Raw genomic sequence first — 18,520 nt, 5'->3', positions numbered from 1 at the left:
GTAGCTGTGGCTACCATTCCCGTAGCAGCAAGGCAGATGTTCTTGTGCATGGAAGAACTTTGCATTACACCGGAGTAATCACAAGGTGGAGCTCGAGAAGTCCCTGTGACTTTGTTCATACTAACAAACGGAACAAAAGTGTTTTCAATTTCTGTGTTTTCTCATACTGAGTATGGAAAGCTGAGAACTGAGGATACTGAAGGCTGATTTGGTCTTCATATAGGGCAAGAACATGACCTCTAGAAAGGCATGCTAAAACTGATGTGGTTGCTGAAAATGCAGGTGAACATTGCTAGCATGGATATGAACAGTACTCATTTAAATGTGCAGCAGTGGAAGAAGACAGCTGTGGGAAAGAAAAATACTTTGAGGTTTGGATCCCACTGAACTCCATGGGCTTTTAGTGAGAGGTTTCACATCAGGTGGAAACCCGAGGGAGTCAGATGAAATCTTTTTGGATTCCAGATTTCACCATCACTTTTCATATTGCAGAAATGGTGTAGGCCTCCTCTGATGTTTGTTGGGAGACTTTATTTTCCACACTAGTCCTATTTTTATGGGGAGTGAGGCTGGAGAGAGGCAGACTTGTCTCTTGGGTCTGCTGTGGGGTAATTTATGGCTTAAAATGCTTGGGTCAGGAACCAGTTCTGATGTCTCAGCACATTGCTGCACACTGATGAGGATGGCTGGTCACACATAGCAGCTGTGTGGGGTATCATCAGTACCCATACACTTTCCATTCCAGTGGCCTTGGCAGTGCATTTGAACAGGTCCTACATGCCTACATTGCTGACCTGTGATCACCTCTGAGGCAAAGTAAAATTTCTATGCAGATTGATATTTACTTACTCTTTTCCACAGAAACTGACTTCAAGATCATCTTTGAGACATCAGGGAAAAGGCAGCTTGAAAGATAACAACGGGGTTAGTGAAAGTTCAGCGAGCAAACTTGGGATCAAAGACTTGACCTTCCTTCGTGTGTTGGGAAAAGGCAGTTTTGGAAAGGTGAGTTTGTGGCTCTTTGGGGGGAAATACTCTGTTTTTTGTTTAAGAAGCTTTGAGGTATGTGAAATTACTTCATTATGGGACATGCAGGTTGCCCAGTGGGCTGTGCTTTTTAAGCCCTGTGTGACAAGGCTGCTTAGAGAACGCCTGGAGAAAAGAGAAAATAAAGAAATCTGATAGCAAAGTAAAGAATGGGTTATCACAAAATAAAACTAATACAAAAACCAAAGATGCCATATCCCGTACCAAGCACTACAACTGTGTGCATTGGCACTAATTTTAGCAGCATTTCTTGGAGTGTACGAAAACTTTTCCTTTAAAAGAGCCAAGGCAGTAGTTTCGAACACAGCAAGACTAGGGTTTTGTTTCTCTGCTTTGCCACAAAGCCAGTGTAAAATATTGCACTTGGAATTGATAACTGAGGAGGGAACTGAGACGGATGGTCTGCACTGGCACAGGTGTTTGACTGACCATGGATGATTTTGAGCATCTAGCCCCAGAGCAGGCATTGGAGTCTGTGGGCAGAAGACTGTTGCAGGCAGTAGTGTATGTGTCATTGGTCGTACTCTGATGTTCATGCGAACAGTCTGATTCACTTGCACCCACGAGCCTGATCACAGATAACTGACCTTTCTAGTGTAAGAAGGTACGATAGTCTCTGTATTGCTCAAAGAGACCAAGGGCTGAGCCCTTGTGACTCATCCTCTCTCTTGGTTTAGGTGATGCTTGCCAAGATGAAAGAGAGTGGGCAGCTCTACGCAGTGAAGGTGCTTAAGAAGGACGTCATTCTCCAGGATGACGATGTTGAGTGCACCATGACTGAGAAACGCATCCTCTCCTTAGCAAGGAATCACCCATTCCTCACCAAGCTCTACTGTTGCTTCCAAACTCCTGTAAGTATAGCTCAGGCAGTGGAAAGCCTTCTTCCTGATACTGCCTGGCATGTTCAAAGTAGGGGCACTCTCCTGTGTTTTTCCCCACCTGTTGTAAACGTAGGCCTTAAACTCAGGAGAAAGCTGTCTGCTCAGGGGTGAGCTGTGGACCTCTAACAGGCGTTTGTCAAACAAAATCCTGGCATTCTGTAAGCTCTCTAACAAACTGGTAGTAACAGGGAGGCCTGTGTTTATATCTTTCACAGAAGCATGTTTATGCATGGAGTACATAATGCAAATGCCCTCAGACCTGCAGTGTCCTGCAGTTGTTGTGGGATTTCAGGCCCTACTGACCTCCTCCCTGAAAGTTAATAGCACTACTTTTGCCTTGCCTGCTCTGAATTGAAAGAAAGATCCTTCTGGGATTAGTGGTGGGGATCTCACTGATATGTGTAGACACTGAGTCAAACCCTTATACAGTCAGTACTTACTTGCGAGCATACAAGACAAAAGACAGCATTGCTGTCACTTGTGATGTGTATTCTTCAGTGGAAGACTGCGTGCTGCCTGTCCAGCTGAGAGTCTCCTTCTGCCTGTGATGCAGGTGGTAGAAATAGGATTTGCTGTGATGGAGACAGTGGCCACAGCAGTATCACAGTGAGATAAGTTTGGGAGACCCTGAGCTAAGTTGTTATGTAGGACCAAAGTATTTTCACAGTGTAGCTCTTAAAGACTTCCTGGGCTGACTTCAAGTTGCTTTTTGTCCTTTGGTAAATGCTAATAGGGTTTGTTTTCTCCTTAGAAGAGGAGGGATGAACTTGCCCTTTTAATTGTAGCTTCACTCCTTTGTAAACCCAATGTGCTCAAAGAAAAAAAAAAAAAAGAAGAAAAAGGAAAAGGTATTCAGATGTGTTCTACCACCCACCTGTTTCTCTTCTCATTGGGATGATGTGCAACTCAGTTATTGAGTTCAAGAATTGTGCTCATTTAGGGTGGAGCCCTTGAGGGACATTCATGTACTAGAAATGAGGTGTTGTGGTTTTTGTATATACAGCTTATGTAGTTTCACAGAGCACTTGTACTGTATAGCAGAAGCAATGCATAAAGCTCACTGTGGTCTCTTGTAACCTAGGAAACTCTGTTCAATAACATGAAGAAGCAGGGCCCGAATTTTAATAGCCTTACTGAACTTCTCATGTGAAGTATCAGCAGTGTCACATATTGATGTGAGCAGTTTGCGGTCAGATCCAGGGCAGCAGCATTTTTGCAACCTGTTGTTATGGCTTTGTTTAGGAGAATTGCAGCATAGGTGTGAAAATAGCAAATGCAGTCCTGGGCTATGCATTTTCAGTGAACTTGGAGAAGATTTAAGGTCACTTGTAGTACTGCCTCTCATGTTCAGAGAAAGGATGCAATCTGCTCTGGGTGCAGAGGAGGTCTGCTGGGCTTTTGAGGTAACTGAAGAGTCTTTTGCAAACGGAAGAAAGGGAGGAGCTCGGCTTGTTTAGACTGGCAGATTGAAAACAAAAAGAGGATCTGATTGATGTCTGCAGATGCCACAGAGGAGGGAAACAAAACTGTCAAGATGCAGGCTGAGATTGAATGAATCTAGACTGGCCATGGATACAGTTAGACTGGAAATGAAAAGGAGGTTGCTAAACGGTAGAACTGCCTGGAACAGGAATTTCTGGACCAGCTTCTCATCAGAGGAGGGAAGGAAAGAATCCCTTAGTCCTCATTGACCTCGGCCTGGTCAGTCTCTGAAAGGATGCCAAAGGAGTGGTGCTTGTCATAGCAGGGCCCTGCTATTTCCAGTTTTCCTAGGTTACTCTTTTACTTGAGTCCTGTATTGTTTCACTATCCAGACTGGTAATTTCCCTCCAAACAAAAACAAATAGAAACAAAGGAAAGTTTATTTTAGACTCATGTGCTTCATTGTGTCTTTTGTCCATATTCTTCATACAGTGACACCCACCTCAATCCAGAATAACCAGATTTAAATTGCTTAAGGCATAATTAAATCCTTTTGCTATAATGAAGAAATGATTGCAACAGTAGAGTATTTGTGGCAAAGTGCTCCCAGGAGGGCTTAGATGGGGCTGATACAATACATAGGGTTTATGGTTGTTCTTTACATGGCATTGGGTTATCCCCTCTGTTAACACTTATTTGTCAGAAAAAAATAGAGAGCGAGCGAGCAAGACGGAGAGTAATCAGTAAGACAAAACGTTGGCCTGATGCTGTGTTTAAAAATCACCAAGCCAATTTCTTGTGTTTGGAGTTGGGGGGAGGCTTGCACAAAACAGTACTTATTTTCACTCGCACACATCACATGGATCACAATTACAGTCCAAATTCTGAAAATGTGGCATTAACAGTTTGCGTCATAAGAAAAACAAGCATGGCTCTAGTCTGCAGTGGGTGGAGATTCTGGATAAATAATGACTGACTTGGCCCGCTTTTAGCATTTTTTTAATAAAAAAAGGAATAGCCATTTTGAGGCCTCTTACTGTTTTTTTCAAAAGGAAATAGCAACTTGATGCCATGAGATGTGTCAGGACATGCTGGGACCAGGTAGCATCCCTCCTGCAAGATGCATGGGGCTCATGGTAAGTGCTGAGTTCAGTATGAACCAGCAGTGCAGACTCATTGCAAATAAGTGAAATTATCTCCTGGTCTGCTTTAGGAGGCCTGGGAAGTTACCCCTCTGCTTGGCACTGATGAGACCTGGTACATCCCCAGTACCAGAGGAAGTTATAGGAGCTGAGGAGAAGAACCTCGAAAGCGTCTGAAATGCTGCAGCACTTTGAGAATGAATTTTGTCTTTGAATGAGCTAGAGCCATCGGAATTCACACTCTTGTATAATATTCTACCTACACCAGCAAGCTGTTCTGATGCAGAGCCTAGGTCTGACTTAAACAGCCTAGGGCATGTCTGTGCTGCACAGGGCGATATTGTGTGCTGCTGGTAATCTAGCATTAGCTGAGCTGGCACAAGTACTAGAAACAGCAATGCATTGTCTGAGTTAATCTATGCTGCTGCTACTTTTGCTTGCCTGTTTTTGAGTTAGCTGAGTTTTTTCTGCACTTACACCGGTTGCTGATCGTTTTCAGAAAGGTTTTCTGTTCTATGATGCTGCCTCTGTGCAGTATCTCTATTTAGTGTGATCTCATCTGCAGCGTAAGGTCTGCTTTAATATCCCACGGTGAGCTGAGGCTGCCTGACCTCCTGACAGCCTCCTTGCTCTCTTATGGGGTATTGCAGCCACTAGGTGGTAGGAGTTGCAAGTGTTGTCTGTGCCGGGTAGCTCGCAGCTTCGAAACTGAAGGGGAGACACAGGGTGGCAGAGGCTGGGCATCGCCCTGGGCGTGCTGGGCACCGGGCAGGCAGCAGCTGGGGACTTGTACCTCCAGATTCCTTTTCTCTAAAGGGATGGAGCTGTGCTGGTCGTGCTCCAGCTGCACCTGTGTGAGGTCTCCCTGCTCACCACAGAGATACATCTGTGTTATTTTAATTCTTTTATATTGAATGCCTTGGTTTGAGTACTTTCAGCCTTGCATAAGCTGTTTACCTCTGCTTTTTCTAGGGCCTTACAAACCACCCTTTAGTGTCAGAGAGGATTATGCTCCTGCTGCAGTAATCTGTGAGTTGCTGACAGGTGCTGGGGCTGACCTGCGGGTAATCTTGGATTCTGTGTTAGGGGTCACAAGCACCCGAAATTGCTTGTTTCTGTTTACCTGGCATTGGTGTCATCCAACACCTTAACAATACTGGCCTAGAAGGGGTGAAGGAAGCTATCTGTTTAAATAATGAAGTCAGTAATTTAACACTGAGGAATGTAGATCCTGGAATGTTTCAATTAAAATGAGTTTGCAACAAGTAGATCCTGTCATCTTTGGGGTTTAGGAACAATTCTTCCTGCACAGGTGGTTTGCTTTTAAATCCTTTTGTGTCAGCTCTTCTGCATGAGAATGAGGAGGAGTGGGGGAGATCCTCTTCCCATGCAAATAGTGTCAGAAGCACTGGTTAGAGGTTGTTGCCTTTTATGTTTATTGCCCTTATCTCTTTTCTCATGACCACAGGGTGCTTTCAGGGGACCATCCCTCAGGCGATGCTGTTTCCAGCACTGTCCCTGTTACTCTGATCATTATATGGATTTGCTCTCCGTGTGGCTCTGATGACAGTTGCTGAGGCACAGAGCCTGCCTGTGCTGTTCCAAAAATAGTGAGACTCGAGAGCGTGTCTTTCTGTAACAAGCGTCCTTCAGAAGTTAGCAGGGTGCTGGTGAGGTCAGCGGGGATTCCAGGGCAGCTAATGGAAGTGGTGGTACCTTTCTCAGAGGGCAGCCTGCTGACCTGCGTTCAGCTTTCTGTCCCGTTTACAAGCTGTGTGCTGATATTATGCTCGGCACAGAAGGGAAAGGGTTTTTTTCTTCTGGTTTTTGGCGGACTGAAACAGTGCTGCCAGGGTCAGTGCAGGCATTGTGTCACAGGTGTTTGGGGAGATGAGGCTGTGATCAGCTCCTGTTGATGTTCAGGCTAACCTGGAGCCTTAGACAGGGTGTAATTTCAAGAGGGAGCTTGATGAGGACTGGCAGAAGTGCCTGGTGGGATGCTCGAGTGCCCTGACACAGGCCTTGGAGCGTGCTGATGGGAGACAGGGGAATGGAGAGGGCTCTTTGATGTTTGAAGGGTGCTGAGAGGGAGCCCCTTGGGAGCAGAGAGGAGAGCTTTGATCATCTCCCAGGCTTCAAACCCCCAGCCTTCCCCCTGGCTTATCAGGAAGATACAACTTGCTATGTGCACATATTCAACAGCCAGGCATGCTACTTGGATGTTTTTCTGTAGACTTGCTGGTCCTTTTTCCCCTTTTCTTAAGCATCAAGACTGGTGCTAGCCCCAGGCTACTGTGCTGAGGCCAATGTGTGCTTCTGTTTTGTTGCTGCCAGCCTAAATCAAATGAAGAAGGTGATGAGAACATCCTGTTTCTAGGCTTAGTGTTCTGCAAAAGCCTTTTTATGGCCTAGTGCACATCTTGATCATAAACATTGGCAAGAAAGGGAGGCATCCTGCTGAGGCTGGCTGCAGAGCCTTTGTGAAGTCAGGCTCGGGGTTGCTTGTGCTTTACCTGGGGCTTTGGGCAGACAAGCCATGGTTTTTGGGTAGTGGCCCCTCTAACACGGTGGGAACCACAGAATGATTGAGGTTGGAAAAGACCACTAAGATCCCAAGTCCAACCTCAGCCCACTCCCACCATGCCCACTGCCCACATCCCTCAGTGCCACATCTCCACAGTTCTTGGACACCTCCAGGGACGGTGACCCCACCACTCCCTGTGCAGATGTGCCACTGCATTGCCATTCTTTCAGAGAAGAATTTTTTCCTGTTATCCAACCTGAACCTCCTCTGACGCAACATAAGGCCATTACATCTTGTCCTCTTGTGGAGAAATTTCCTCTCTCCACCCTTGTGCTCCCACTGTACAATCTGGGTGCAGGGTCACCTTGACCACTATTTCATGTCCACTGCATGGACAGTCCACTTCTGTCCCTCAGTCTGACTTACGTCTGATGTAACATGGAATAAAGCCAGATCTGTGAAAACTGTGGTTTTGTGGGTGTCCACCAAAAACCCATGACGTCTTTAGTAGCACAACAGTCTGACTTGTTGGTAAAACAGATGCGTCAGACTATTGAAGTTAGAGAGGCTCAGCTGTATCTGGTGTGCAGTATCACACCTCTGGTGGTCTCCTCATTGCAGGAAGTTGGATGGTTTTTATTTGTAGGCAGAGCAGTTTTGGCTTCAGAAGGTGAAACAAGATCAGACTGACATTTCTGACTTTATCTGTGAACTTTGCTGGGTGTCCACGCTTACACTGCACGCTGAGGTGATATGAGCTGAAGTGAAAATATGACCTGAAGTGTTAGCTCCCATCATCTTAACACTGCTGCAGTCACTTTCCTGCCCTGGGCACTGGAGGGACTTTGGCTACCTGCATTTCCATGAGCCTGAGAAAAACTCTCCATCTGCAGTGGCTTATGAGAGATACTGTACCTGTTAGGCAAAATGGCCAAGTTTAGAACAAGGGAGCCAGGGGACGTTGTGTTGCATATATTTACTGTGGCAAACCGTAAGTAATATTTTTCTTTAAAATCTAAAAAGTTGCAGAACAAATTTAGTTGAAATGAAACCAACTCACAAACAGCCTGAATGACCAAGGGATGGTTAGTGCTGAGAGAGGATTAAAAAAAGAAGGAAAAAAAGAAGCTATCAGCACTTAGAGGAGAGCTAACTAGCTGAGACTGAACCCAGCAGTGCTTTCACTTTTAACTCTCTTTGAACCTGCATTGCTTTCGAGGCGGTGTTGGGTAGATTCATAAAGCCCTTGCTTTGCCATTCTGATTTTCCTGCAGACCTTTAGGTGAACTTTCAGAGATCTCTGGCTTTCCCCAAGTGCAGTCTGAAGCCAGCAGATGTTGCAAATAGTATTTCTGGAAAACAGGTCAGAGCTGTCTCAAGCTGATCAATTCAAATTGGAAGCAGCAATTCCAGCAGCTTGTTCTGAACTTTAAAAGTGGTAATCTTTGTAAAGCTGCTCTCTTCTGAGACACCACAATATTAGCAGCTGGCTGGGGGGTGCAGATGTCCTGTAAATTTCTGTCTAATGAGTGATGTCTATGGTTTGATATATTCTCTCTCCTTATTCCTGGATTTATTCCTCAAGTTCAGCCAGCCCTTTAGTTTTTGGTCCTTCAGGACAAGCAGTTATTTGTGTACTTTTCTGTGCTGTTTAATAAGATCTAGAGGGTAAATTTTGATTTCTTCTTTCATTCCTCTTGCATTGTATTCTACTTCTAGGATGTTTTATTTTAATGCCCAACATGGCTTATTTTTTCCCCTTCTGAATTGGGATTCCGTAAGGATTTTTGGTATGAGCAGGTTGATCTAGTGCCTGTGATTTTGGACTTTTTGTTGCTAATGAAATGGATACAAATAAAGTGATTTAATATTATCCTCTTGCATATATATTGAGTAAAAGTTTTTGGTCGTAAAATGAGCAAATCCTAGGGTGAATTGGACCATCTTGAAGTGAGGAGGCGGGGAGGAAATCTGTGCATTTGGTTCACCTGTATTTCCCAAAGCTGCATTGTCCCAAAGAAATGATTTTTTTCTGACTGCATGTTACAAAACCTCTCCAGACTGCGAGCTTGAGGTTTCAGCCCAACAGTAAGAAAAGACAGGCAGAAATGTGGAGGATGAGGTGAGATTATTTGGGAGCATGTGGGAACCCATGGCTACCATCTGCTTGCCCTGGGTTGTGACAGTCACACAGCTCTTCTGGAATGAGCTCAGCATTAATTCTGTGCTGCATGGACATGTGTGCACAAGGCAGCCTTTACCCCCAGGGACTCCAGAGAGTTTATTTATGCTAATGCAAGAGCCATTTTGCTACTCTCTAGGTGATGTTTCTGTGCCTGGCTGCCTGCTGCATGAGGGAAACCAGCATTGTGCCTACTATCACTAGCATTAAATAGCAGAGTGTGGTCATGAGCTGTAACTGCCCCATTCCCCAGCTGTGACAGTGACGCAAGAGCCAGAAATGAGGAAAGTGACCTGTTCTTCTGAGAAGTGCATTCACCAGCTCATCAAACTGAGAGGAAATGCAGCTTCCCCAGCTTCACAGTCTGAATTGTCACTGCACCCCCCTTCCTGGCTTACAAAAGAAAACAAAACCTAATGAGAGAAAGAGACCTTCCTTTTCTCAGCCCTTCAGATGTGGTGGGTACCCCCTGATCCCAATGGCCCTGGGGCTGTTTGGTGCTGCCTGCTGCACTCTTCCTTGCTGTGGTCTGATTTGTTTTTGGAGTAAGCAGTTTTTGGGGGCTGGTATGTACTTGGGGAGCTGCTGAAGCACAGAGAGAAAATGGCTGATGGAGCCAGCAGATTGCTGTAGAGCCCTCTGTGTTTGTATGGGGTCTTGGGCCATGGTGGTGGATGCTGGTGGCAGTCATCACTGCGAGCGTGTTTAGGAAGCGTAAGTGATGCATCCAGATAATTCTAGCTGAGCAGACATGACATGGAGATATTTCTTCTCTTCTGCTTAATGCAGTCACTCTGATATGACCTGAAGTGTTAGATCCCATCATCTTAACACTGCTGCAGTCACTTTCCTGCCCTGGGCGCTGGAGGGACTTTGGCTAAATCAAAAGACCAAAGCTTTGCCAGGCATAAATCAGCATCCTTGCTCCATTGCAGCTGAGTGCTTGCTTGGGTGCTGCCTGGAAATTTGGGGCTGAGCTCAGCTGCTTCAGCTGGAGGTTGGATATTAGGAAAACCTTCTCCAAAAGAGCAGTGATACATTGGCTCAGCTGCCCAGGGAGTGGTGGAGTCATCATCCCTGGCGGTGTTCAAGAACTGAGGAGATGTGGCACTGAGGGACGTGGCTTAGTGGGCAGTATTGGTGGTAGGTCAACAATTGGACCAGATGATGTTAGAGGTCTTTTCCACCTTCATGATTCTATGATTCAGCTCTTCTGCGCATCCCTCATACGATTCACGTTCTGATGACACCTGCGATCCAGCGTTATTGGTTGTGTTACACCTACAGAAATAAATACTGGGAAACAGACCTACTTATTATTCCTCCTCCAGGTCCCGTGCTGTGGAGTGCACTGACCCAGTTAATGGTCACTCACCCTGCTGGCAGGGCTGGACGTGTGGCCTCCCAAAGTCCAGTCCTGAGGCTGTCCTGCTTGTTTGCATGTTCCTGGCAAGACCAGGGGCAGATTGCTTTGTGTGGGGGTTGTTGGCCACAAAGGGAGTAAGGGAACATTGGGAATACTGAGGGAGCCTGCCAGCTCTTTTAATTATCATGTTACAATTTGCTTACAAGCTCCCTGAGCCCTTCTACTCGTTTTTGGAAGCAGTAAACTTTTGCTGTGGAGCAGTGACACAGCTGTCTCTGTATGAAGATAATTTTGAAAGCCTGCTTTCTGCTCTGCAGAGCTTATACTGCCAAAACAGTGAAAAATGACTGTTTTCTTGGGGAAACCCTTTGGCTTCAGTGAACTCAGATCAAGTCCAAAGCTGATTTTCTAAGGAGTTGTGTGCATGAGTTACTTTGAAAAGGATGAAATGCAAGCTTAGCAGAATTCCACTGCCAGACAGGTTTTTTTTGTTTTTTTTTTTTTGGAGGCCTGCACTGCTGGTCTAAACCACATTTGACCAGTGGTCCATCTCTAGATGCTGCTCTGGATGACAGCTGTCAGCAAAAGAGCAGGCTTGTGTGAAATTCCTCCTGGGTTGTGTCCTTGTCCTGCAGGGAAGCAGCGTGGGCAGGAGCAGTGCTGGGGGAGTTTTGCTGCTGAGTGATGAACAGAACTCCTCCAGGCCCACTTTACAGGCTCTGGCACAGAGCTCTGTTGTCTTCTTTGATGTCTGCACATAGGAATGCATCTCTTCCCCTTCTCTTCCCTCCACATCCCTTAAATTGGGGCAGTGATGCTGCCCTCTTGCATTTATTTAATGTGGAAGGAGATAATGCTCTCACCCTAGCTGAATTCAGAGGTCTTTGGCACGACACTGATCTTGTGTGGCTTATCATAGAATCATAGAATGGCCTGGACTGAAAAGGACCACAATGATCATCTAGTTCCAACCCCCCTGCTATGTGCAGGGTCACCAACCACAACCAGTCAGGCTGCCCAGGGCCACATCCAGCCTGGCCTTGAATGGCTCTTAACTGGAAGTGGGTAGAAGCCAGCCATTGTGCTGGCCTTTTTTGGGTCAGAGAAAAGATTTTAATAAAGTTATAATAAAATCTTAATACAGTCTGGATTGTATTAAAATTCCTATGGTGATAGCAATCTTAAATAAGAGGAAAGTTATGAGGGTTCAAAACAGCTTCTTAGTAGATCTAGAAATGGCTAAAGCAGTGTTTGGGTTGGAGTTTGTTTGAGGGTACCTGATATCTGGCTTGGTCTTAGGGCACTCGTTGTGTGTTCTTTAGATGGCCCCAGCATGGCAAACTCAAATTTAAACAGACAAATCTACAAACCCATCTGGTTGTCTCTCAGTGAAGTTGGCAGAGCTGATCTCTGGCTGTAAGCCAGCTTTATGAACTTACCGATTCCGTGGACTGTATTAATGCTCCCTCTACGTGTTTATTTTGTTCACTATAACAATTGCTCTGTGGCTTTATTCAACCTCCATCCCAGTACAGAAAGGCTGCAATGTGATTTCCTCACGCGGCTGCCGCTGCTGCGAAAGCTTTAGCATCACCGTTTCCTGTTGACTCAAATGTTCTTTCTTACTTTGCCAGTATCAAGAAGAGAGAGCACATCAGGGAAAACTCGTGAGCAATGCAAAACAGAAAACAGTCATGAGGATTTCAGTGCTGAGCCCTGGCAAAAACACTCCAGCTTTCTCCTACCCCTGATTTGCACCGAGAAGTCCTCAGGGGAGGAGCTCACAGCTCTAACTGGCACTTGGGGTTGGACCTGAGAGAGGAGCTGCAGCCTCCTGGTGTGAAGCAGAGCTCACCTGAGTTTTCTCTCACCTGTGTGCAGAGCAGCACCTGTGCTCAGGAAATACAGGGAGAGCCGGCTCAAATTTGCAAGCATCTGAACTGCCTGCTATTTTAGGCTTTCCCTTTCCTGACCCCCCTTTTAAGCTATTTGTATACTCTTACTTTGCATGCTGCGAATTGCCTTTATTCATTCCATAAAATACCACTGTTTATTTTATTTCTCAACAATTCCTGGAAGAGGAGTTGGTCTCTATAGCTTGGCAAGCTGATTTTCACTTAGGAGTGGAAATGGCAGCCCTTGCTTGCTCCTTAGATTCATGATCCCCACAAGTGCTGGCATTTGTTGCAAGGTATGCAGGAGGCCAGTGCACGTGTGCTGTGTTACGAAGAAGCTGCAATATTCATCCAGCTCTTTTCTTCAGCAGCTATGTAGGATACAGTTAGAAAACTGTAGGCTTTAGCTGGACAGTACAAAAATAAATAAATAAAAATTTGGGTAGTCAAAAGTTGTGTTAGGCCTAAACAGGAGAACTTCATTAATTAAATAGTGGATTATTTATGCTTGGCCTATGAAATGAGACCATGGCTAGAGGAGAATCACAGAATGGCTTAGGTTGGAAGGGACCTTAAATACCATGGGCTCATTGCAACCCCCTCCAGCTCAGGCTGCCCGGGGCCCATCTATGGCCTTGGGCACCTCCAGGGATGGGGCACCCACAGCTCTGGGAAGCAGTGCCAGCGCCTCACCACCCTCTGAGTAAAGAATTTGCTTCTAACATCTAACCTAAATCTCCCCTTTTAGTTTCAAGCCATTTCCCCTTGTCCTATCACTAGCCTTAGCACACTTGTGAGCACCATGCAGCTTGTGCAGTGATACTCACTCATGTCTGCTGCATATTCCCATGTAAATAATAATGTAATTTTGTGACAGAATGTTTCAGTGCATACTGGAATGTCTAAGAAGAAAGGAGAAGCTTCCTTTAAACATTGCAAAGCATAGAAGTGCATCCAGAAGTCTGAGGTGGGCCATGGAGCTCTGCTGGAACTGGAGAAGCAGAGGAAAAGGGTTAACTTTGTCTCCTGAAGCTTACCTTTAACAGAGAGTAGAAAATACGTATTCCTCACTGTGTGCATGTTTATACAAGCATACATATTACTTACATAGATACACATGCACATCACTTGTCAAGTTGCTGGTAAATTAAATTACTTCCTGTAGAGGATCTGGCAAGATGGATTTTTTATTATTACTTTTTTTTTTCAAGTGTGGGACTGTAAAGGTGTCTGGGCAAGCTGGGCTAGATAAACATGTGGCATGTGGAGAGATCAGGAGGGGGGAAGGAGATGTAGAAGCTGGCCTGACTGGCACAACAGAAGTGGTACCTGGGCTGCAAAACAGATAGGCATGGCAAAGCCACGTCCAGTCCAGCCAACTGCAGTGAATGTGTGGCTTGACAGATCTGATGTGAGCTGAAAATCCAGTGTTGGTACTTGGTTTGCAGTGTGTGCTGCTCTAGCTTAGACTGCTGCCATAGCCAGCCAGCCCTAAGCTATGCAGCCAGAGTGAAACATTGAAGTGCTGTTGTCTGTATGGACTGGAAAGAGCTGTCAACATGTGGCCATGGTACTGTGTGCAGTGTTAGATTGCTGGGTGTACAACCTGTCTGAGCCTTGCTGCTTCTCGAAGGAGCACAGAAGGAGCTGTTGAACCAAACCCAGGATGGTGGCGAGAAGCACGCTGTCTTCTTCCACTATGAGAGGTTTGCTCATGGATGGAGAGGATTGAAGGGATTCCTGGTTGCTTTTCTGTGTACATCTCAGGATGTTAATGCCTTTGCATTAGTAGTCATTGCAAGCTGGCTGGCTGCCGGAAAGTGGAGAACAACAATGCTCATCCTCTTAAATTTAGAGAGAGTTTAAAGCCAGCTTGTAGATGATTAACATCAGACCTGGGAAGGGGCTTGTAGGGAGAGAAGGGCATATAGTACCTCTGCAGGGCTGGCTGGCTTCATGTGAGATGTGTGCCTGCTCTGCAGTCTGCTTGTTCCTGTTGCCTGGAGTAAAACTGAAACAATTAGTGCTAAATGTCCTGAAACATGTAATAGGGAAATTCTGAAACAATTCTAGGGTTTAGTTTTGTGGAAAATCATTGTGTATCCATTCTCTCAGTTACGTGAGCACCCTTTGGCACGCTGAGCTCGCACCCAGACTGTTGAACTTGCAGTTTAAGCAAGTGTCTCCCTATCTGCAGACTTGTGCAAAATCCAGGACAAAGCTAAAATAGAAACTTCAAAGACCAGCAGCTGTGGTTAATGGGCTGAACTTTATTGAGCTGCTCACTTTGCTGCCCAGTGGAGACTTTGGTTTATGCTTTGTCCTTACCAGTTCCTTCATCACACAGTGATCTTTAGTTTAATCAGACCTGTCAGGAAGGCTGAAATATGGAGGCATAAAATGCAGCTGCCATGCAGTGGATGACAGGAAATCCCTATCAATAAGATAATGTGTATTCCCTAGAAATACTGTCAGGATATCTTAAAGACAGTGTTGTTGTCAATGTTCAGAGCTCTCGTACTGCTGAGGCAAAGCTGCTGTCTGGCTTTGCACGCTGTACTATGAAACATTTATCCCCAGAAAGTTGCAATGAGTAAGGAGGGAATGACTTTTAGCAGTTTTCTGACTGCTCAGCTCAGAAAGTGCTGCTGAAGGGGCATCTCACTGCTGGAACCAGTTCAATAAACCCTCTGTATCAGCACCTGCTGATATGTCTGATCCACGTGTGAACAGGAATTTGTTTCTGGGGGCTAAACTTTGGGTGGTGGGAGGAGTGCATGGCAAGGAGTTATTAACAAATCTTCCTGACATCGGCTTAATTCTTCCCTCCTCAAAACAGTGGGTTTTTCCCCAGTGTCTCATGGGTGCTCAATCTGTTTATGTTTGGGTGATGATAGTTAGAATTTTCTAAGCCTGATGGAGGATATGATTAATGCTGTTCATGTCTGTTGTGTTTGCGTGTGTGAAGGATCGCCTGTTCTTTGTGATGGAGTTCGTAAATGGCGGGGACTTGATGTTCCATATTCAGAAGTCGCGTCGCTTCGATGAAGATCGGGCCCGGTTCTATGCTGCAGAAATTATTTCAGCCCTTATGTTTCTCCATGAAAGAGGCATCATTTATCGGTGAGCTCTTCATTCATTCATTCTCTTTGTCTGAACCCGTGGCTGAGATGATAGCTTGAATTTTCTGCTTGAGTGAATAACTGTCTCTTGCTGCCCACCAGGAACAAGTTGTCAGCTGGGATAACAGCACCTCTGCTTTCCCAATAGAAAATACCCAAGGTGCATCCAGCTTCCAGGAAGGAGTGAAATTCCTGCTTGCTGTATTGTCTGCAGGGAGAGTGTTCCTGTAATGTGTGTGCAAACGCAAAGAAAACAGGCTTTCCTTCCAAGGCATAAGGTGTTTGTGTTGGTGTCAATTCACATGACTCTGCAGATCTGGCTGTTTGTCTGCTCAGAGCTGACCCTGCTCTGCACTGTGTCTGTGCTCTGCACTGCGTCTGTGCTTTTGGTTGTGGGACATTGCTGCTGGATGACCAGAGACCCAAGGCCCAGGGGCCTGTCCTGCTGTGTGGAGCACATTCCAAACTGATGGCAAAGGGGGAAGTGTTCAGTGAAACCCTTTAGGTTTTCTGGGAGGTGAAGACAAGGAGCTGTTGCCTTTGCTACTGTGTGCCTTGTTATTTAAAGGCAAATTGGTGCTGGTTACACCCAAGCCTTTTTATTTCCCTGTATTAACTGTGAGCCTGTGCTTAAATCCTAGGAAATTGGCATGCCTGTCTGGTGCTGTTCAGCTCAGTTACTAAATGTCTTTTCATTCTAGTGTTGGTCCTACAGGGGGAGATTCTTCTTCCTGCCTGTATCTGTCTGACATTTTTGCATCTGCATTAGAGTCAGAGCAGCATTGCCTCCCTGAGTCAGCCTCCGCTCCCAGGTCTCAAGGCTGTTCTCAGGAAGCCGTTTCCCATACGTACATGCATCTCTTGTTCTGTCCTCCCCCCCCCCCAGGACCCTAGAGGGCAGTTTGGTTATTTTTTTTTCCTTTCCCTATTGCAAAAGTGCTCTATTATCAGCACAAGCATCAAGGCATGGGGCAGGCAGCTTGGATCAGACAGCCAGTCTGCTCTGTGGCCTCCCTGACCCGGATGACCATACAATCAGCATCCCCTGAGAGAGCTGTTCTGGGGTGGCATAGGATGCTGTAGCAAGGAGATGTCAGTACTGAGACAGTCTAGTTTCAGGGAGAGGTGTTTCTGACACGCTTTGCATAACCTCTGGCATCTTCTTGCTCATAGCATTGGAAAGGAGGAAGAGTCAGTTTCATTTGGATACTGTTACCTGGGTTCCATCAGCAAAACGTGTATTTGGGTATGGTCTGTTGTGGCCTTGCTCAATTCTACTTGTGGCATGCCAGAAGAGTGAGGGATTGGTTAAAGCTGTACAGCTGTGACCCACATATGGGACCAATTCCAATGCAAGTCAGTCTCTGTCAGTACCCTTTCAAGACTGTGGGTTGGGCCAAGTGCTGTTTGGTTTTGGGTTTTGCACAGTTTATTCAGGTGATGCTGTTTTGTGTTTAGCAGTGTGTTCTGTTATGTCAGAACAAACCAAGTTTTGATGCATTAAAATCTGAATAGCTGAGAGCTGAACTGGCCCAAAGGGTTGTGCAGAAGGCGCTTTGCTATGGTGAGATTATAGGATAAATCAAGTAAGGCAAATTCTCTTTCTCCTCCTGGTTTGAGCTCCATAAAAAACAGATGGTCAGATGAAGACAGAGAATATTAAATTATTTTGAAGTATGAGATCATGTGATACATATGGCACAGTAAAATAGAGAAGGAATATCATCTTAATATTCTCCAGGGCCTGGGAGTATGAAAATTACCAGTGATATATACCATACATACTGAGCTTCTAAAACATGGTGATTGTCTGCGTGGAATAGCAAATCTGCTTATTCTACAGCTGGATTTCAGTCTAATTCTTCCCTTGTGAATAATGCCAGCTGCTGAAGAGAGATGCTGCCAGATAATTAGGCAAATGACATTATCCCTAAAATAGTGACATCCAATAGTTCTTGTCAATCATTCAGCAGCAAAACTGTGTGTGCGTGTAATGTAATGCCACTGTGCTTCCAGCTTGTCCTGTACCCCAGCTCACTGCCTGTCACAGGGCAGAAGTAATCGATCCCTCTGGGTTTTGGCACTCTTCAAGTGGTCCTGTAAGTCATGATAGAAATGGGAGGAGTAATTGAAAAGCTGCTTGAACAACTGCACGGGCTTTGATCTTGTGAAACTGGTTGAGCCATGGAGTCAGGTAGCTTCAGCTGCATGGGGTGGATGGGGGAGGAGGGGGGAGGACTTTTTAATTAGCCAGGGAGACTCCTTTCTGGAAGGTATAAAGGGAGAGAGCTGCTGGTCATAGTTGTGATTGCTGATGTTGGGTCACAAACCTGGGCTTTGCAGAGGTGTGTGAGATTGGCTCCAGAAGGGAGTCTGCAGATGGGAAGGAAATACTTGGAAGAGAATCATTGTGTTTCTCTGAGAGGGTTTGATGATTTTTAAAATTTTTTTTTTGGAATCTGAGTGCTTGTTAGGAATCTGAGAGGAGTGGGGAAAGAGACTAGAAAAACCTGACCAGAAGGTGTTTTGCCAGAAGCTGTTCAATGAGCCTCTTCTTTTGGATTCCCAGGGTCAGTGGAGTAAGAGTCACTGGCCCAGAATACACTGTGTCATATGTTTTCCTTCTGGGCTAACCATCAATAAAACAATACAGTATTTCCCCACTCCCTTCAAGATTAAGCAATTCAAGAGACAGCCTGCATTTACTAACACTGTGACTGTACAGGACCATCAAGCTTTTGCAACACGTCCTGCCAAAAGCTGGGTTTTCTCTGCTTTGAAATGCCAGAGGGTTTTGGGAGTGAGCCCTGAAAGTTCATTGATAAGCAGCCGAAATCTGTCACTTTGGCTCTGTGTTTGCTGAGTTCTTTTCTGTCCACATGTGCATGATTTGAAATAGCTGTAGTGCAGTATTTCTGCTTTGCTGCTGTGAGTCCATG

At 45.6% G+C, this 18,520-nt stretch overlaps 1 protein-coding gene across 1 annotated transcript in view; it reads left to right on the top strand.

Annotated features, from left to right (window-relative positions):
* Window positions 1-18,520, top strand: part of PRKCH (protein kinase C eta) — a 108,131-nt gene that overhangs the window by 48,541 nt on the left and 41,070 nt on the right. Inside the window, exons 8-10 of the mRNA XM_031605318.2 lie at window positions 862-1,005; window positions 1,725-1,898; window positions 15,428-15,582. Of these exons, the coding sequence (XP_031461178.2) occupies window positions 862-1,005; window positions 1,725-1,898; window positions 15,428-15,582 (473 nt within the window). The remainder of the gene's footprint in view (window positions 1-861; window positions 1,006-1,724; window positions 1,899-15,427; window positions 15,583-18,520) is intronic.

The sequence above is a fragment of the Phasianus colchicus genome, chromosome 5 (genome assembly GCF_987193195.1).
Source record: "Phasianus colchicus chromosome 5, bPhaCol1.hap1.1, whole genome shotgun sequence".
Taxonomy (NCBI): domain Eukaryota; kingdom Metazoa; phylum Chordata; class Aves; order Galliformes; family Phasianidae; genus Phasianus; species Phasianus colchicus.
Note: the sequence above shows the minus strand (reverse complement) of the source record. Positions and strands in the feature narration are given on the sequence as shown.